The sequence below is a fragment of the Orycteropus afer genome, unplaced genomic scaffold (genome assembly GCF_000298275.1).
Source record: "Orycteropus afer afer isolate SDZICR_OR568_19922 unplaced genomic scaffold, OryAfe1.0 scaffold00943, whole genome shotgun sequence".
Taxonomy (NCBI): domain Eukaryota; kingdom Metazoa; phylum Chordata; class Mammalia; order Tubulidentata; family Orycteropodidae; genus Orycteropus; species Orycteropus afer.
The window spans coordinates 326,561-348,041 of record NW_006922530.1 but is presented as its reverse complement, the minus strand read 5'-3'; the positions used below and the strand labels follow the sequence as shown (position 1 = coordinate 348,041).

General features: G+C 49.0%; 1 protein-coding gene across 1 annotated transcript in view; it reads right to left on the bottom strand.

The window, feature by feature from the left end:
- The window catches only part of TRIM14 (tripartite motif containing 14), a 24,333-nt gene extending 2,974 nt beyond the window's left edge, over positions 1-21,359 (bottom strand). Inside the window, exons 1-5 of the mRNA XM_042783344.1 lie at positions 21,144-21,359; positions 18,224-18,319; positions 11,037-11,270; positions 7,747-7,912; positions 2,777-2,869 (exon numbers count right to left, since the gene is read on the bottom strand). Of these exons, the coding sequence (XP_042639278.1) occupies positions 2,777-2,869; positions 7,747-7,912; positions 11,037-11,270; positions 18,224-18,319; positions 21,144-21,359 (805 nt within the window). The remainder of the gene's footprint in view (positions 1-2,776; positions 2,870-7,746; positions 7,913-11,036; positions 11,271-18,223; positions 18,320-21,143) is intronic.
- Positions 21,360-21,481: the final 122 nt, after the last annotated feature.

The window sequence follows — 21,481 nt, the reverse complement described above, 5'->3', positions numbered from 1 at the left end:
AATTGCCTATCTTAAGAGCATGAGGATTTCTCATATGTTATTTTCTAGAAGGCTTATTGTTTTACCTTGTATTATGGCCTCCAATCCACCTGGAATTTATTTTTGAGTGTGGTGTGAGATAGGCATTAAGTAAGATTCAGTTTTTTCCATCCCGATATCCAACTAGCCCACTACCATTTATTAAAAAGGTTACCTTTCCTCACTGTACTGTCATGCCACTTCTGTCATAAATCAGAAGATTACGTGTGAACATAGGCTTTACATGTTGCTGAAAAAAAACAGCGTAGCATGCGTACAAAAATACTTCAGTGGGGAAGGCATGGTTGGCAAAAAACAATGTGTAAATTATTTATGTGAAAACACAGTGTGTTTCTGAACTTCCTATTTTGTTCTTTAGGATAGTCCTGGCTGTTTGTGACCCTTTTATTTCTATATACATTTTGGAATCAGCTTGCTACTTTGAAGAAAAAAAAAGAAAAACCAAAACTATAAACAACACCATCAGGAATTTTGAATAGGACTACAACTGAGTCTAGAGATCAGCTGGGGATAACTGCCATTTTATAGTAGTGAGGGCTTCAATCCATGAACATGGTATATGCTTCCATTTATTTAAACCCTCTTTACTTCTCCTCAAGGAGTCCTGGTGGCACAGTGGTTAAGAGCTCAGTTCAAACTCACCAGCTGCTCCATGGAAGAAAGATATGGCAGTCTGCATTTGAAAAGATTACAGCCTTGGAAACTCTATGAGGTAAATCTACACTGTCCTATAAGGGTTGCTATGAATTGGAGTCAACTCGAAGGCAATGTGTTTTATTTCTCGTCAGTCATGTTTCAGAGTTTTCTGTGGAGAGATTTTACCTATCTTTTAAAAGACTTATTCCTAGTGGTTATTTTTGCAATGTTATTGAAAATAATGTATTTTAAAAATTTCATTTTCTGATTGTTGCTAATAATACAAATATAATTAATTTTTGATGTTGACTTATCCACCAACTATCCCAAATCCATTTAATAATTCTAACTTGTTTGTATATTATTTTGGATTTTGGGTCAGTAATCCTACGTCATCCATGAAAAAATGATTGTTTTCTTTCTTCCTTTCCAATTTGTTAATAGCTTTCATTTCTTTGTCTTGCCTTGATGCATGCACTGTCTAGGACATCTAGAACAATGTTGACTAGAAATAGTGACGGGGCATCCTTCTTTTGCAAATTCACACATATGGGCATCAAAAGACATGCACAGGAATGTCCATGGCAACACTGTCCACAACGGCCAGAAATGGAAATAACCAAAATGCCCATAAATAGTACATATGAATTGTGCTGTAGTTCTACAAGGAATACTATACAGCTATGAACAACAAACTACTGCTACACATAATAGAATGGATACATCTCACAAATAAGTTGAGTGAAAGAAGAAAGACATGAAAGATACAGTCTGAATGATCTAGTTCTATAAAGTTCAAAGATAGGCAAACTAATGTACAGTGTTAGATGCCAGAAGAGTGGCTGCCCTTAGTGGACGGTGAGTAGCAGGGGACAGAGGGAAGAGCCTGGGGAGCTGGGAACGTCCGTGTGTCGATCTGGGGGAGGTTACAGAACAGGTTTACTTTTAAAAACTCTTGAGCTGTGTACCTCTGATTTGTGCACTTTCCTCTATGCATTTTATATTTCATTTAAAGTGTATTTTTCAAATGCATGCATAGCAAGCACTTAATTGAGAAACAACCCTAAAACTGAAGCAGAAAATATCAGGGATATGCTCATTTACTCATTCATTAATTTTAAACATATGAACAAGAATGCATTTATGCAGCATTATTTATAGAAATGAACAGGTAAATCAACCTAAATGTCCAACATTATGGTACATACATTCATTGGAATACTATTCATCCTTTAAAAATAATGGTAGTATTTCTATTTATTGAAAAAGAAAATTGCCCAGCTCTAGTTAAAAGACTGCAGAAGAATATCTATAATGTGATCTCATTTTTTGAAAAGCTAACACACATATAGGAGCTCTGGTGGCATAGTGCCTAAGGCATTTGACTGCCAATCAGAAGGCTGGCAGTTCAAACCCACCAGCCACTCCTCAGAAGGAAGGTTGGGCAATCTACTTCCGTAGTGACACTGCCTCAGAAACCTAAGGAGGGGTCGCTATGAGTCAGGTCTGACTTGACGGTACATAACAACAACAACAACAACAACAACAACAATGCTTTAAGTATCTGAGAGAATATAGGCCAAAGTATTGACAGCATTTATCTCTGGGAGGGACCAGTGTTTCATGCTTGAACACCTATAGTTTCTCATTTGCCTACAAGAAGCATGTATTTACCTGCATGACTTTTTAAGGGAACAGAGAAGTTCACGGTATATCATAAAATGAAAACAAGATTACAAAACAGCATGTATAGTATCACACCACATTTGTCAAAAAAGAAAGGTCTGTTAAGTATATCTTTGTGTGCAAATACACCTTTCCTGTGGGTACACCAAGAAGGCTAGAGGACATACACTGAGCCGTCTGGAGAGAGGGATTATGGGTTAGCTGCTTTCTTACTCTTCTCTCTCTCTCTCTCTTTTTTTTTTTTGCTTTTGTTTTCTAATTTTTCTACAGTGAACATGTATTATTTGTTTAATGATAGGGTTAAAGAAAACAAGTTAGGTTTCAACAGGAGAGAAAAAAGGGGGCCGTCCATTCCTGCCTTCCCCCCTCCCACCCTCCGGCCCCTCCCACCCTCCGGCCCCTCCCCGAGTCTTACATTTTAAGAAGAGGGACCGCTCCGGAGAGGCCCCTGTCTTCAACAAGGTACCTGGCTTGGTGCTGGAGGAGCAGGAGAGCTGGCAGTCCATGCCTGTAACCAAGGGCGAGAAGCGATGCCTGGCACTCCCAAGCAGGCACAATTGACACAAGATGCTGAAAACACTCTAGAACTGGAGCTCCTGCCATCTGTCCCCAGGAACCTTGTGCAAACGTGTCGGAAATGCAGATTCCCAGCAGCAGGAAAATCAAGGTCCAGTTAGACATGCAGACCGCAGGACTGGACAGGCCAGTGTGAGGGAGCCCTGAACTTGGGTAGTCCTGGGGCAGAGGACGTGGACAGTCCTGAGAATCAGCGAGCTTCTTCAACACTCGAGGAGGAGAGGCAAGCTCCAGGCAGAAATGGAATCCCCAGCATAAAGATGAATAATGAGAAGCCAGAAACCAGGGCTGAGTGCTCAGAAAGGCCGTCTCCAGGGCACAGTCAGGTGAGGGAGAGTTACAGGGAACCCAAGCCGTGCTACCCATCTTCAGAACTCACAGGCAGGGAGAGGAGGTGAGAAATGGGCTCATGTACCCATGTTCACAGGCAGAGAGGGTTTAAGGTAAGGAGAGGGGGCTTGGAGGAGTCAGGGAAGACTTCTGGAAGGAGGAAGCGTTTCAGTTGGCCCTTGAAGGATGGGGGAGATTTGGACACACAGAAATAAGGATGGGAGGCTATCCCAACAAGAGAGTACAGAGGAAGTAAAGACATGGAAGGCAGTTGTCAGAAGTGGGGAGCCATGGAAGGTGTCTGAGGGAGGGAATGATATCAGCAGCAGAACTGTGAAAACTCCCTCAGGTGGGGATGGACGGGACGGGGTGAGAGTGGAGGCAGGAGGCCTGTGAGGAGGCCCAAGCCTGCACTGGGGCAGCAGGGATGGAAGACAGTCTGGGCCGAGGAAACACTAGCGGCAGAACTGCCAGGGCTTAATAGGACTCGACAGAGGTCACTGGGAGTAGAGAAAGAACAGGGTGGGGCCACGGGGCAGTACTGCATTTTGCAGTTCTGGGATGCCAGCTTGGCCCCACTGAGCCTGAAGTCTGTGGGGCACACAGGTAGTGACATGCGGGGTGCTCTGGAAGGACAGTGTGGACGAGGGACCCTCACCTCTGTGGCTCCTTCCCAGGAGTCAGAGCCTCTCCTGATGCTTGTGATGGTGAACAGTGAGGATCGCACATGAAGGTGGGTAAACAGAGGCCAGAAGATAGAGCATAGATCCTGGGACCAGAGTCTATTTGAATTCTATCTCTGCCACCTACCAGCTGTGTGACCTACAGTAAGTCAGTTAACCTCTCTGAGCCTCAGCTTTCTCAGCTGCAAAACAGGATGAATGAAGGCACCTCACGTACAGAGTGGTGATAGGAGCTGTTGGACGAGTCCGTATGAAGCGCTCAGAACACGGAGTGAGGGTGAGCTAGCTGTTGTCATGGACTCAGCAAGATTCCGCTCCCTGGGAATGGACCAGAGGGCATGTGAACGGCTTTCTGGATCCATCCGCCTAACCTCCTGTAAGGGGTGGGGTGCCAGGGTCCACTCACTGGACACTGATGAGGCCAAACTGGAGCCAACCACTAAGGCTCCCCACCCCGACACACACGTGCTTTTACTATTTCTTCTTCTTCTTCTTTTTAACTGAGATAGACTGACTGTGAAGATAGCCACTGGGGGGTGCAAATGTTAAGCACTTGACTAGCATCCAAACAGCTGGAGGTCTGAACCCACCAGAGGTGCCCTGGGAGACAGGCGTGGTGACCTGCCCCAAAGAGGTCTCCGCCCTGAGAAGTGTGTGGGGCAGCTCCTCTCGGCAGGCACGGGGTCACCATGAGCCACGACCAACTCAGTGGCAACTCACAGTGACACTGAGAATGGATTCTAAAAACAGTTACATCGCACACACTACACAAAGCATCGGTCCCCTCCTGCTTTGGCGAGTAGCAACTGGGGTCTTAAAAGCGTGCAAGCAGCCGTCTAGATGCAGTGATGGGTTTCTCCTCATCCAGAGCAAATAAGAATGAAGGAAACCAAAGATTCATGGAAACAACTGGTCTAAGGGACTGGTATACCCTGCGATACTAAGTCTATATGACTATGAGACCAGAAGAACCAGATGGTGCCCGGCTACCACTGTCAACCACTCAGAGGGGGATCTATATAAGAAATCCTGAATAGAGTGGGAGAACAATGTGGAACAAAACTCAAAATCATTGCCAAAAGGAAAAAAAGGGACCAGGTTTGCTGGTCTGATAGAGCCTGGTGGAACCCCTGAGACTGTGGCCCCTGGCTGCCCTTCAGGTCTGGAATTGAGCCCACTCCTGTGGCTTCCAGCCCAACAAAAGACAGGCCTAAGAGTTGAACATGTACCTGAGGTAGATACACTCCTTGGAGAGATCAGTCATGGGAGAAAGAATGGCTGCTTATGCACAGGGGGCAGGAGTCCATGGAGGGATAGACACAGGGGAAGAGGTAACTATGGGGAGGAAGTGGGAGGGGAGCTTTGCATTGTGGTAAATCGTAGTCAATGTCATGAGACAAAGTGTATGTGAACTGCTGTATGCAAAGTGAATTTGCTCTGTAAATTTTCACCCAAATCACAATAAAAAACAAAACAAAATCAGTTACATTGCAAGGATTTTCCAGTTGGACTGTATATCCAAAGTTGCAGTGGAAGTCATGGGAGAAGAGAACACCATCTGTAGATTAAAAATCTGCTCCAATAAGCCAGCTCTGGAGAATACTGTCCACACCCACGGAGCTCATCAGTGTCCCCAGCACATCTCAGTGTCGTCTCATCTCAGTGTGAAGTGCCTTTCCCTGTTCTGTCCGGCTCTCAAAATCTTACTCATTCTTCAAGGCCTGGCTCAAGTGCCACCTCCTCCAGGAAGTCCTCCCTGGTGTCCCTGTCTGAACCACTCACTCCTTTCTTGGCGACCTCATGGTACCTGTTGTGTCTGAGTTAGGCACTCACCTCATGAAGATGTGACAGTCTGCTTCCGTGAAGATGCTGTTGTTAGGTGCTGTCGAGTCACTTCCAACACGCGGTGGCCCCATGAACAGCAGAAGGAAACCGTGCCTGGCCCTGCTCAATCCTCACCATCAGTGTCGTGTTTGAGTCCATCGTTGCAGCCACTGAGTCACACCATCTCACCGAAGACCCTCCTGCCTTTGCTGACCCAAGTCTGTACCAAGCATGATGTCCTCCTGGTAGCGTGCCCGACGTATGTGAGACGAAGTCTCACTGTCCTCACTTCTAAGGAGCATCCAGGCTGCACTCTTCCAGGACAGATGTGTTTGGCAGTCCTTGGTGTATCCAGTATTTATTCAGTGTCTTTAGCCAATAGCATACTTCAAAGGCATCAATTCTTCTCCAGTCTTCCTTACACATTGTCTAGCTTTCACATGCATATGAGGCAACTGAAGATCACATGGCTTGAGTCAGGAACATCTCAGACCTCAAAGTGACATCTTTGTTTTTTAACCCTTTAAAGAGGTCTTTTGAAACAGATTTGCCCAATGCGATACGTTGTTTGACTTCCTGACTGCGGCTTCTATGGGTGTTGATTATGTATCCAAGTAAAACGAAACCTGTGACAGCTTCAGTCTTTGCTCTGTTGATTGTGATGTTGCTTATTGGTCTAGCTGTGAAGAATTTTGTTTTCTTCATGTCCAGGTGTAATCCATACCAAAGGCTGTAGTCTTTGATCTTCATCAATAAATGCTTCAAGGCCTCTTAGCTTCTGTAAAGATTATAACCTTGGAAACCCTATGGGGCAGTTCTACTCTGTCCTATAGGGTCTATAAGTTGGAATCATTGGGTTTTGGTTTTACACCCATGCCCTGTTCTAAGCATTGATTCTAACAACCACCCCAGGAGAGGGGATGACATTATTGACTCCATTTTTCAGATGTGGAAACAGTCATAGAAAAGTTAGGTACCTTGCTAAAAGTTAGGGTTACCAAGTGTGGGTCTGGGACAGGAACCTGGCGGTCTGGCTCCCACCTCATGGCTGGGAGCACCAGATGGCCTCAGGTGCATGGAGGGCACTGCGCGTTTCCTTCATGTCTGCTTACACGGCCCCTGCCCCAAGTAGCCCCACTTCCCCGGACACAATGGCTCTTCCTTGCCACGTTCCACTTCCTTTACACTGCTTTATTTTCTTCAGAGCACTTGGTACCTGTAATATTGACTAGTTTGTTGTTCAATCTGCCCCCAAAAGACTGAGCACCACAAAGACAGGAACTTTGTTTTGTCCCCTGGCCCCTGCTCATTCTAGACTCATGCCTGGCACAGAAGAGGGGCTCAGCCAATGTCCTACATGAAGCAGAGATGGGCAAGTGAATGAATGAGTGGATGGGTGTTCCTGAGAACCGGCTTTGTGCCAGGCCCTGTGGGCAACTCAGAGCTGGACCAAAAGTTAATCTCTCTTCCTGGAGGAAGTGATATCAGGAGAAGGAGCTTGCCAGGAAGCTGGGCCCAGGGATGGGTGTCCCTCCCAGTGAGCCCACCGTGCCCGCCTCAAAGCCACTGGGAGTTGGCCACGCAGAGGAGGGTGGCGGGAAGTGGTGTCGGTTGTGCCTGGAAGCCCAGAGCTGGCAAGGACGTGCTGTGGCGGAAGCAGGGAGGTCTGAGGGTAGCAGCAGAGTGGCGGGGCTGGCGAGAAGCAGGATGCGCTCCCAGGAGGGCAGCAGGGAAGCGGAAGCACGTGGGGGGCCAGACCCAAGCGCCCAGGGGACGGCCCAGGTGTGATTCGGGTGTTGATCTTCACAGTGGTCTGGGAGCTCTAGGGCCTGAGGGGTGTTACAGACACATGTTGGTCGCGTGGCAACTTACTTTCCTTAAGACGAGCCTCCAGTGGCATCTGCAGCACGGCCTGCACGGCCTCCACGAAGCCCTTGCAGAGGCTCTTGACAGGCTCGAAGGAGAGGGGCACGGGGTGCCTTAAGACGAGCCTCCAGTGGCATCTGCAGCACGGCCTGCACGGCCTCCACGAAGCCCTTGCAGAGGCTCTTGACAGGCTCGAAGGAGAGGGGCACGGGGTGGCACAGCTCCCCAAGGCTCATCTGCCGCTCCATCTCCTGCTTAGCAGCGGAGTAGGCCTGTGTGGAGTGAGTGGGTCAGGAGGCTTGCCCGGCCTCCACCGCCACACCCATCAAGCCCCTCATGCCGCCAAGCGCAAGGCCCACTCTGTCCTGGAAGCTGCCGTCAGCCCAGACCTCCAGGACAGTCCTGGGGAAATCACACAGCAGGTGCTGAGGGAGCGGACAAATGGAAGGCGGTCCAGCGCTGCCCTGGTGGCCCCACTCCCCCCTCGCTCGCCACCCCTCCATGTCCACTGGGTCCTACTCTGGGCTAGGGTATCAGGGGCAAAGCTTGAGTCAGACTGACTGTCCCTGCCCTTAAGCTGTTCACCACCCCACAGGGGGAAGCCTTACAGACTTTGTAACAGGAGTCGGTCTGAGGTTCAGGGGTGTCGGATGGGTAAGGAGCAGCCAGGGCGATCTCTAAATTGCACCCTTCACCCCAACCCCAGAAGAGTAGATGCCGATAATGGCCACGGTCAGCAGAAAGGCTTTCGCTCCCCGTCCAGCTGCCGCAGCCAAGCACCTTGCCTGCTTGTGGTGCTGACGAATTCTGAGCCTCGTCTGGCACCCCCTTCGGCTTGCACCTGGGGTAGGTGCCTCTCTCTGCCCATCCCACTCCCCAAACAAAACAAAACACCACAGCCAGCTCCAAAGTCATTCAGGCACCAAGTCTTCCCTGACCCGTACAGCATCAGGCATCTCTTGGACATACTTCTGCCAGCTCATCGGGCTGTGAGGTCAAGAACTCCTTCCTCGCGTGTCTCCCCACCCAGCTGCGAGCGTCTTGTGTGCAGCAGAGGACCTGGCTCACAGCGGGCTGCTCAGTAAAGGTATCGTTTCATTGTGCTTCGCAGACACTGCGTTTTTCACGAGTTGAAGGTTTGTGGCAACCCTGCGTCAAGCTAATCCATTGGAGCCATTTTTCCAACAGCATGTGCTCATTTTGTGTCTCTGTGTCATATTTTGGTAATTCTCACAATATTTCAAACTCTTCCATAAAAGGAGACAGTACGGTGTATATGTAACTTTACGTGCACTGGAAACCAAAGCTTCAGGTGATGCCTTTATCACGACGTCTGCGTTCTTGCAGTCGTCTGGATCCGAACTTGCAGTCTCTCTGAGGTCTGTGTGAAAATGTGTGATGAGCGAATGAATGAACAAACAGAAGGAAAGAATGAAGGAATGACAAAAGATAAAAACCAGCTTTGATAACAGAATAAAGAGAGAGATGACAGAGCTGTGATCTGTTTCTATGATGCGAGAAAATCACTCTTCTCTGTGGAAGAATTCCTCTGTCTTACTCTCAAAAACTCACTGCCATCGAGTTGATTCCAACTCACAGCCACTCCCACTGGGTTTCTGAGGCAGTCATCTTTACGGAAGTAGATTGGTGCATCTTCTTCCACGGAGCAGCTGGTGGGTTTGAACCACCAACCTTCTGGTTAGCAGTCAAATGCCTTAGGCACTTAGGTAGCTCTAAAAATTACAGTAGCTTAAAAAGAAACAGATGGACGTTTGTGAGTCTTCCCTCTTAAAGTGTAACATCAGTGTGTCTCCGTACAGCTCACCCAGAAATGGCTGACGTCATCAACACTGAGGTGCAGCCTGAGTAAACCAGTCCTCCTGAAAGCACAGAGGGAAAACATCTGCCAGGGGACTGCCTTGACAGGCTTTGTACTAGCCCATCAATGGTCTAGCTTATTTTCCAGAGTCCATGCGCATCTGTGGATAGACCCAGTGCTACTTTGTTAGTTGTATCCTGCCTTGTCCCACAAGCCTTTAAAATGTCTTACAAAAGTCATCTAATTATGCAGGGTGTTCCTTCCCAGAGAGGAAGATGAAACAGAGAGAGAACCAGGATGAGGATATGAGCTGCAAGCCAGAGTGCAAGGAGACAAAACGCATGCCCCCAAGTCGTCAGCACGCAGCTGGGGTGTATGCGGAGAAGCCGAAGCCAAGAAGGAGACACAGTTACATGAGTGGAGAACGGAAAGCCAATTTGCTCCACAAATTTTCACCCAAATCACAATTAAAAAGAGAAAGTGTTGTATGAGTGGAAAAGCACCCCAAGTATACGGATGACTGCACAAGGGTGTTGACACCAAGAGGAGTCGCTCCCATTGTTCCTTGAAGACAGAAACTCCATCCTCAACAGCGTGCTTTGGCTGAATGCAGCAAAATGGGGATGACTGCTTTATCTTAGAATCTCCTTCAATACAGGGTCAACAACTTCCAACCAAGCCCAGGGGCCAAGCAGAAGCATCCTCTTCTCTCCCCTGAATAGACTGTGACTCAGCCACTTCCGCTGGGGAGCCTTCCCGGGAGGACACGTGTCTCTATTACCACTGCACTGGCAGAGGAACAGGCCGTGGACTATGTAGGGTAGAGTCAGATGACCTGGGTTCTGATCCCACCTCTGCCACCCACCAGCTGCGTGACTTCCGGGGAGTCGCTTCACCGCCCGGAGCCTCAATTGCTCATTAGTAACATGGGGTAACAAGATCCGTTTGGAGGAGTTCTTGTACATATTACAGCTAAGGCACATAAAGTGCTTGGAACACGGAGGTCCTCAAATACGGCGGCTACTGATACTATTTAATTAGTTCAAGATGTGTATGATCTTCGTAACAATGTCCACTTTCTGACCACTTGTGTGGGGGCAGTAAGGTCTACATAGTGACACAGCAATTCTCCGTGTATTCACTCACTGTGTAGATACGGTGTTTAATGCCACAGTCATTAAGGGCCTTGGTGAGGGGCCTTGGTGGTTCAGAGGTAGAATTCATGCCTTCTACGTGGGAGACTGGTGTTCAATTCCCAGCCACTGCACCCATGCACAGCCCCCACCCCTGTCGGTGGACACTAGGGTGTCGCCATGATGCTCAACAGGTTCCAGCAGAGTTTCCAGAGTAAATGGGCTGGGAAGGAAGCCCTGGTGACCTACTGAAAACCAGCCAATGAGAACCCGTGGATCCCAACATCTGATCCACAGCCAATTATGGGGCAGGACCAGGACCAGGAAGCATTTCAGTCCACTGTGCACGGGGTCACCATGACTGGGGGCCAACTTGACAGCTGACAACCACCGAGATGAAGTGTGGGTGGTAGGTGGCAGCGTGAGGACATAACCCCGCATTACCTGCAGCAGTCGTATAGGGTCGGGCTCCTGGCTGATGCTGTAGACCCTGTGGGAGAGGTCATTCATGGCGTCAATGTGCTCCCCACAAGACTCGGTCTGCTGCCTGTACACCTGCAGGGCGAGCTGTGTGTTTTTATCTATGTATTTCTTGGCCAGTGCTTCCTCTTCATCCAGCAGTAACCTGAGTTCTGTGAATTTCCCTGCCAGCCAAGCTTTACTTGACTCTGCATGAGCCTGAAACGAAAACCAGTTGCAGACGATATGATTGTCAACCTAGGAAATCAGAAGGGTCAACATGAAAAGATACCAGAACATCTACAAAGCAATTGAGCAAGGTGGCCAGCCAGATAAGAGATCAAATGCTAAAAACCAAAGCTTTCCTAAGTACCAGTTAGAACCAACTGAAAATGTATGAAGAAATAAAGATTCTTTATAAAACAAGAAAAGAAAATTACCCAATATCTAAAAGTAAACTTTATGACAACAGTAAAGGTAGGTCAAACAGACTGTAAAACTATATATAGAGAAAACATATTCTGAATGTTTGGAGGAATGAACTATATCCCTGGCTTGGGAGATTCATTATTATAGGTGATGTATTTCTCCAAATTAGCCTGTACATCCCAATCAAAATCTTAACATTTAAAAATTATTAAATTAGCAGCCAGCTAAGGTGCAACTTTGGTCTCTCTCCACCTGGAGCAAAGGAGAATGAAGAACATCAAAGATGCATGGAAACAATTAGTCCAAGGGACTAGTAGACCATGTGAACCTTAACCTACATGACCCTGAGACCAGAAGAACTAGATGGTGCCTGGCTACCACTGTCACCACTTGGAAAGGGAACAGAATAAGAGACCCTGGAGAGAGTGGGAGAACAACGTGGAACAGCTCAAAATCATCAAAAAGACCAGGTTTACTGGTCTGATGGAGCCTGGTGAAACCCCCAAAAGTATGGCCTCTAGTCACCCTTTGGGCCTGGAATTGACTCACTTCTGTGGCTTCCAGCCAAACAACAGACAGGCTGAACAATTACACTAGGTAGGTACCCTCCTTGGGACAATCAATCATGGGAAATCAGAATTGCACAGGGAGACAGCCCAGAGGACAGGAATGCATAGGAAAGAAGGACACAGGGAAAAGGTAACCACAGGGAGCAAGTGGGAAGAGAGCTGTTACATTATGAGGATTGCAATCAATGCCTCGAAACATAACATGTATGAACTATTGAATAGAAAACAAATTTTTTCCATAAGCTTCCATCCAAATCACACAAAAAAGAAAATTCCTCAAATAATAAATCAACTAGAATAAAATATAAAACAAAATTTTTAAATAAATTTTTGGGAGGAAGGTGGGACCAAAAGGGAAAAGCAAAATGGAAGACGTTGAAGGATTTGACCACATTAAAGAATAAAACAATGTCTCTAAGAGAGGATGGAGGCTCACTGCAGGTGGGATGTTTCAATTTACAAACAGGTCACACAGGGAAGTAGCAGTAAACAGAGGCACTCAGTCTCCTAGGCAACCAAGGGAGTGGCCACTGCAATCAAACAATAGTGTCTGAGCATCAAATTGGAAAACATTTAACTGAGTGACAACACCAGCATTTGTAAGGGCATATATACCCACTGTGGGTGTTAGTGTTGACTGGTGCTGTATTTTCTGTAGGCAATACCCTTTGATGCAGAGTTCTTCTTACAGGAGTCACTCCTACAGAATGCTTTCTCACGGATACAGAGAGATGTGCACCAAGATCCCCACAACAGCATTGTCAGTAACGGCGAACACCGAAAGCACTTCCGTCTCGAGTCAGTTCCCACTCCTGGGACCCCATGGGTTACAGAGCAGAACCGCTCCACGGGTTTCTCTTAGCTGTAATCTTACGGGAGCAGGTCGTCACCCCTTCTTCCACGGTGCCCTGGGTGAGTTTGATGTCAACCTCTAGGTTATAGGAGAGTATAAACCGTTTCACCACCAGGGACCTTAACAGTGAAAAGCTAGACACAATATTTAGTGTGGGGAGTGTTTATATACAATATAAATTGTTTTTACGGGTCAGTGGGCCTGGACACAAATACATCTTTGTTGCACATAGGGTTGCTATTGATCGGAGCCAACTTGCCAGCCCCTAACAACAACAACAACAACAACAACACACACACACACACATGCCTTTCGTTTGTAAAAGCATCAAAAGCTCACTGTGGAAACTGGGGGAGATCCAGAAAGGAGAAAACAACTGGCATGCTGTCATCTAACCCCACTTAAGTAAAACGTTAGGTAGCAGGGGAGCGTTGAATCCTGCCTACATCTTGATGTGTTCCCCCCGAGAGGCTGTGATGGGGAAGCAAACAGCCTACTTAGAAGGATGTCAGAGGAAACCATTTGATGGTTGTGGGTGGGGCTGTCTCCTAGAGATGACCAACAACCAAGTCCTCAACTGGTCTCTGTGTCAAGTGGCTGGCAGGCCTGGCCACCGGCCTCCCAGCAGCCGACTGTGGCCCAGGCTTGGACTTTCCTGTTTATGGGTCACTTCCTAGGCAGGAAGGGAGACTAAGAGAAGATATTTGCAAATTACAAAGCAGACAAAGGACTACAAAGACAACTCTCAAAACTCGGTGGGAAGAAAACAAACAATCCAATCAAGAAATGGGCAAAAGATGTAAGAGACATTTCATTGGAGAGGACAGACAGATGGCAAATAAGCACATGAAAAGATGTCCAACACACTAGCCATAAGGGGAACGCAACTTAAGACCACACACCTATCAGAACGTGTCTACAGTAAACACGAGTGAAGTGCCACTTTCATCCTGTTGGTGGGATTGTAAAATGATGGCACAGGCACTCTGGAAAACAGGTGGGCAGCTTCTCATGAAACTAGACATGCAAGTTCCGTGCAGCCCAGCCCAGTGGTCGCATTCCTGGGCATGCATTCCAGAGAAATGAAAACTGATATTCACACAAAACCCTGCCCACAATTGTTCAAAGCAGCTTTACCTGTTATAGCCCCAATCTGGAAACAGCCAGAATAGCCTACCGTTGGTGAAGGGTTAAATAACTGCTACATCCATACCACCGACTACCACTTAGCAATACAAAAGCGTGAACTTTGTACATGCGACAGTTTGGACGGACATCAAGGGCATTATGCGGAGTGAAAAAAAAGTCTCAAAAGGTTGCATAATGCAGGATTCCGTTTTTATAACATTCTCGAAAAACATCTCTCACATGAGCAGAACCATGGGCTCAGACAGAGAAGTCAGCTCAAAAGGATTTGGGAAGTGAACTCTGGGGCGCTCCAAGGCACGGGTGTGTGCTCGGGGCTGCTTCCCCTTAAGAGCCGAGCTGGGGCTATTTTCAGTCACAGAGATGGTGAAGGCATCAGTGACTGCCAACGGGTAGGGGCTGGTCGTGTTGGGGGATGGCTGACTGTAGACAGGCAGCATGGGGGGGACCGTGGGCTGACGGAGTATTTCTCTATCTTGATTGGTGGTGGTTACATGCGTCTACACATGTGGCACGTTGACAGAGAACATACACACTGACCATTTCCTGGTTTTGTTATTGTCCTATAAAATCCAAGCTTTGAGGCAGCTTGGTGAAGGGTAAACAGAACATCTCTGTACTCTCTTTGCGACTTGCTACAAATCTATAATTATTTCAGAATAAAAAGTTCAAAAAAAGTTGGAGGAGGGGGTAAAAAGAAAACCAATCGTTAGATTAAACTAAAACCTGTCTCCAGACCTTACGACCACACTGGTTGACTCTTTGCTTGGGGGATCCCACACTGCACCTGCTTAAAGGTTGGCAGACAGTGATCCTGAGCCCCAACTCTGTTCTCAACCCTGAACAGCCCCGAGCACACCCCCATCCCTTCGGGCGTGCCAGCTTTTACTTCCCAAATCCTTCTGAATGCATTCGTCTTCCTGAGTCCACTGTTCTGCTTTTTCTTTCTTTTTTTTTAAATTGTGAATTGGGTGAAAGTTTACAGAGCAAATTCACTTTCCATACAGCAGTTCATGCACACGTTATCTCATGACATTGACTACAATTTACCCCAACGCAATAGCTCCCCTCCCACTTCCTCCCCATAGTTACCTCTTCCCTGTGTCCACCCTCCATGCACTCCTGCCCCCTGACCTGTCTCCTGTGCATAAGCAGCCCCTCTTTCTCCCATGATAGTTCTCTCCAAGGAGTGTATCTACCTCAGGTCAATGTGCAGCTCATATGCTTGTCTTTTGTTTGGCTGGAAGCCACAGGTGTGGGTTCAATTCCAGACCTGAAGGGCAGCCAGGGGCCATAGTCTCAGGGGTTCCACCAGGCTCTATCAGACCAGCTAACCTGGTACCCCCTCCCCTTTTTTTTTTCACTGTCCTGCTTTTGAAGACACGAGCGATGTTGTTTTTTTAATTTTTTCAGTGTAGTTTACAGAGCAATTTGTTTTCAACAATTTATACACATTTTGTTTCATGACATTAGTTGTGATCCCATTAATGTAATGCTCTCTTCCCACTTCCTCCCTGGGCTCCCTATTTCCATCCATTCATCTTTCCTGTTCCTTCCTACATTCTGAGCTTTGTTTTTGGACAATGATGTCTTCTGATCTCATGCAGTCGATTGTACTGAGGAGTACATTCCTCCCTGGTGTTATTCACTTCATAGGCCTGTCTGTTGTGTGGCTGACAGTTGATCCCGGGAGGTGGGTTCAGTGCCAGGCTTGAAGGGTGTCTAAGGGTCACAGTCTCAGGGGTTCTGTGATAGTTGGAGCTGTGTATCCACTTGGCTGGACCACAATTCTGTGTAATTTAAGCAGTTGTGATGTGGTTATTCCCATGATGGGATCAGATGTATGTTTTGAGCAGCCAATCTATTGTAAGGGAGTTTCCCTAGGGGTGTGGCCTGCTTCCAGTGTATTTATGGACATTCTGGGAAAAGAGACATTCTTCTGTGGATTGGGATCCTGCTGTGCGGCCTACAGCTGTCTGTGAGCGAACAATCCACCATTCGGCCTGGAGATCTTGGATTCGTCATTCATTGGAGTCAACGGACAGTATACTGCCTGCCAGCCTCAAGCTCCTCAGCCCCTGCAGCTGCGTGAGTTGGGAAAAGCCTCCAGCTTGACTTTCGACCCAAGAACTTTGGACTTGCCAGCTTCTATAAGTGTGTGAGCTATTTTCCTGAGATAAATTTTCTTTCTCTATATAAGCTTTACTGGTTTTGTTTCTCTAGAGAACCTAGTCTAACACAGGTTCCATCAGTCTGTATCAGACCAGTACCTCTGGTCTGTTTTGTGAGTTTGAATTTTGTTAATTATTTCTTCTCTCACTCTGTCCAGGGCCTTCTTTTGTGGTCCTGATCAGAGTGGTTGGTGGTGGTAGTGGCGCACCACCTAGTTCTTCTGGTCTCAGGTTTGCATGGTTCATTAGTCTTTGTTTCCTCTTTGATTTCCTTCACTCTGCTTTGCTCAGGATGAGGAGAAACCAATAGTTGTACCTTAGACAGCTGCTCACAAGCTTTTACGACCCTAGTCACTACTCACCAAAGTAGGATGCAGAACATTGTTTTTGTGGACTATGTTGTGCCAGTTGACCTGGATGTGCCCTGGGACTGTGGTCCTAAGTCTCCAAGCCCAGTGACTCCTTACTGAAGGGTACTATTAGTAACAAGCCAAGGCCACAGGTGTAAACCAGAACCATTTCCTGCAAACATTCTACAGATAATGGGTGTTGGGCAGAGGGCCAACTCTGTGGCCTGTCCTGGACCTCTGTACCTGGTCATCTCCAGCCTGGACCCCACTCAGCTGTGAGGCCAGCCTTCAGCCTTCGTGGGCGCCAGCTACTCCCATCACCAGAGCCAGGCTCCCTGAGGTTCATGGAGCTCTTAGATCATGAGAGATGAGAGTGAGAGGAAATGGACCAGCCCAAGATCACCAAGAGGCCTCTAAAGACGTCAGCATTTTCCCAGCCAAAATGGTGACTCAGCAGTACGCAATCCCAGCTTTGTACTCCAAAGCACAAAACAGTCCACTTGAATCAACATCATTATGGAAGGGGAAGTCTGCAGGAAGTACACCTTCATAAAGTCTCTCTGTGCCCTGTTTACGTTCTTCCAGCATGGCGGGGAAACGGAAAGAGATCTATGTTCCTGAAGCAGTATTTGTTTTAAGAGGATTTGGGGGTGCAAATGGTTAAGTGCTTGGCTATTAACTAAACGATTGGTGCTTTGAACTCACCCAGATTCTGAGATGCCTCAGAAGGCCTGGGATCTGCTTTTCAAAAAAAATTAAAACAGCCATGGACAACTCTACAGAGCACGGTTCTGCTAGGACACTTAGGGGCCGCCATGAATTGGCGTTGACTTGATGCCAACTGGGGCAAAGGTTTGGACGTGGCAGTTGAGGGATCGTGAAGAACTAGCCCTTCCAACAGAATGGCAGCTAATTTGACATCTTTTGGTGACAGGAAACGCCACTCCTCTGTTTTGGGAGGCAGCTGGGGGAGGGCTCTGTAGGGTGTGGGACACAAAGTTAATGAGACAGAGACTTCAGGGCCCTCCCTCACTTGCACGACCCCTTAAGGTCTTGCATCTAATTGGAATTTTTATTCTTTTTCTCAAAGAGAGCTCCTTAAATTATATAAGCCCCACAAACCTACTGCTGTCAAGGTGATTTGGACTTAGAGTGACCCTACAGCACAGAGTAGAACTGTCCCCTACGGTTTCCAAGGCTGTAATCTTTATGGAAACAGATTGCCACATCTTCCTCCCAGGGAGTGTTGGTGGGTTCAAATCACCAACCTTTCGATTAGCAGTCAAATGCTTAACTACCACACCCCCAAACCCCCCAAACCAATCCGACTGCCATCGTGTCAATTCTGACTCAGAGCCACCCCTGCTGATTTTCCAAGGTGGCGAATCTTTACGGAAGTAGACTGCCCCATCTTCCTTCCACGGAGCGGCTGGTGGGTTTGAACCGCCAGTCTTCTGGTCAGCAGTCAGATGCCTTAGGCGCTGTGCCACCGGAGCTCTGACCACACCAGCAGGGCTCCTTACTAAGCCCCAGTCCCCAACAGACCTGGTTTGCCCTTTGAGTTTGTTTCTCATTCACTTGGCTCCTTGTGGGGGAACCTGATGCCTGAGGGGAAATACAGCATCTCAACTAGAAGAAAGAAATGTCTACTTGCCTTGAGCTTCTCGGCCGCGTCTTCTATCTGCGTTATGTTATCAGCTTCTTGTTGCTTCTTGGTTGCCAACTGCTTTAAACAGTCTTGCGTGAGCCTCTGTGCGTGAGGGAGTAAGGGGAACAGTCTTAATACCGTCACTACGAGAAGACAAGACAGCTGGTGATCACCTCGCTCCTGCATTTTTTTCTGCAGAGGTACGGAGACTCAGAAGGTGCAGCCTGTCCAGAGTCATGCGGCAATGGGGAAAGAGCTGGGTTCCTCCGACTCTCAGAGCCCCTTATCAGGGCCGCCAGTCTGGAGGCCCTGCTGCTTTTTCTGTAATTTTTCTTGTTTAGGACACATTCTGCTTGTCACCTGCCCTTCCAGCCCCTCAGGCGGGACCTGACGGCAAGCAGTTTGGAGTCAGGGAGAAGCGTCCACTTGCGGAATATTAACTGAGCAGCTATTCTCTGCCAGGCCCTGTTCCAGGAGCCACCCTCATGAAGCTTACCTTCCAGGGGCACGGTGGTCCTCTGGCCCTGGACCGGGGATCAGAAGCCATTTGTGGGACAGATCCATGCAGTTCATGCTCCCCTCACTCTCCCACCCAAAGCGGCCCCCTTCAAATCTCTGCTTTCTGGACGTGCCAGAGGCCTGCTCTGTAACCTCTCCCTGCCTACCTGCCCCCAGGAGGGACCTTTCTCTCCATCCCATCTTTCTGAAACCTGCCCTCACATTCAGCCACTCGGCCCAGGTCTGGCTGAGCCAGCTTACTGGCAGCCTCTGAGGGCAGCCCTGAGTCTGTTCCATTCCTGGGTCCCCCACAGGCCTAGGGGGCGATCCAGAGGCGTTGGCTGAACTGAGCAGAATCACCAGGGGCTGCCAACTTCAAGCAGAGAGCTGGGAAGCCACGTGGCAAGCACACACTCTACAGGAGAAAAGAACAAGGTCCGAGTCCAACTTCTTTCCAGGTGACCTGGGCAAGCGGCTTCACCTTTCTAAACTTCCGTCTCCTCAGCCGTAAACATGGATAAACCCATAGGGTTGCCACGGGGACTAAATGAGATGTATACAAAGTACTTGGCCCAGTGCCTGGCACCACGAGTGCTCAATACACATGGCTCTTACTGTTATTTTCATATTCAACCAACATTTGCTTTGGGAGGTACGGTTTTAGTCTAGGCAAGGGAGGAGGGAGAAGATGGTCCCAACCCAGGTATAAGCCATGGACTCAGCCTCCAGGACCACATGCTATCCCCTTGTGATACCTAGGCCTTCCCGCCCATCTCCTGTCCATCACCCAAGGATACCCCTAGCCACCTGGTGTCTGTGCCCTCCTGCCACAGGATGCGTCTCCTGTTTCGGTGCTTCTGCTCTACCTGGTGAAATCCTACCTCAAGGCCAATTCCAATGGAACTTCCTCCAGGAAGTCTTCCTGGACTTCTTGTCCTGGCCCATGCTGTCTTTTCTCTGGCTTTCAGTGACTCTTGCTGGGTTTTCCCCATTATAGTACTTAAAATATTGTATTGTCATGGCCTGTGACCCCAAGAGGGAGCTCTGGTAGCGTAGTGCCTAAGGCACTTGACTGCTAACCAGAAGGCTGGTGGTTCAAACCCACCAGCCACTTCTTGGAAGGAAGGTTGGGCAATCTACTTCTGTATGTAGTGATATTGCCTCAGAAAGCCAAGGAGGGGTTGCTATGAGTCGGGTCCAACTCAATGGCATATAACAACAACAACATGACCCCAAGGAGGGGTCGCTATGAGTTGGATCCGACTTGATGGCAGTGAGTTTGGTTTGGTTTTTTGGGATTCTCCTCCCACCAACCAGAGGACCTCTTCCAGGTCCTCTGATCTATCCTTGACTTTTGTAGAAGACAGCATTTGGCACAAGGTATGTGTTGAAAAGATGTTTATGAATGAATGAATGGATGGATGATGAGTGGATGATGAGTGGGTGGGTGTATGGATGTGAAAAAGGTACGTGCAGGTAGGTGGAGAGGTCACTGGGCAGAGAGCCGCAGCTGGACAGCAGCCTTGCTATCTCTTGGTAACAGCTTTATGGAGGCTATTATATCATGATAGCCATTCTATTGATAAAAGAACTAAGGCTGGAGGCAAAGGCAGGCCTCAAACCCAGGACTCCACAAGCCTGGCCCGCACAGAGCTCATTCCTCCTCACAGCTCCAAGGTTGTCAGGTGGCCTTCAGCTTGCGACCCCGCAGAGGAGAGGTTGTCTCTGGACTGGGTCAGTCACAGACTTCTTGAAGGTGGAAGTGGTAGAGACGGAGGGCCCTGCCTAGCCCAGCCTGAAGCCTGGAGAGAGAGATTCACTAGGTTCACAGAACACGCTAGCAGCAAGACTGGAGCAGGTGCCCAGGGTCCCTGGCCACTGGTACTAGGAAGCCACTTGGGTGAGGGCTCCAAGGTGAGAATGGGGCCTGTGCAGGGCAGTCCAGGGTGTGGAGTCCTGGGTTCAAGGCCTGCCTTTCCCGCCTAGCTTTAGTGTTTGATCCATAGAAAGGCTGTGCCAGTGGTGGAGGGGAGTGTGTGTGTGTGAAGGAGGCAGAGGGAAGGGAGGTGGCGCTGAAGTTGAGGCTGCCCTGGGGGATCGCGGCAGTTCACAGTTCTTTCTTGAAGTCCAGATAGAAACCAACCAGAGGTCTGTGTAAGTTGTCAGGACCCACCCTGCTGGTTCCCAGCTGGGATGGAAGTGGTTCACCTCTTTTAAAAGGCTGATTTCTTCTAGTCCCAGTGCAGTGTGGTGGACCAGGTCAAAAAATCGATGGCCTTGGGGTCGCCTTGGCCCCTGCCCGGGCCTAAGTCTTCAACTCTGAACACTTGACGCCTGGAGCACCTCTGGGCATCTTGGGGACCGCAGGGTCCCAGCACCGACCCCGGCACGCCCCTGGCCCTCCCCCGCGCGCCGCCCCCAGCCCCACCTGCACGTGCGCCACCTCCTCCAGCGCCAGGCGCACGGGGTGGCCGCGGTGCGCGCCCAGCACGGGGCACAGCGCGCACACGCAGCGGCGGCAGCGGCGACAGAAGAGCTCGGCCTCGCGGTCGCTGTGCTCCGGGCAGCGCCAGCCGCACGCCTCCTGGGGCTCGGCGGCTCCCGGGCCCCCGGCTGTGGCGCTCGTCGCCGCGGCGGCCGCCATGCATCCCCACCGCTTCGGGCTGCGCGCTGCAGGGCGGAGCTCGTGCCGGGATTCGAAAGCTCGGGGCGGGGCAGCTGCGCGTCCGGCTGCAGCGTCGGCCGCCTCGGAGGCACCCTTCCTGC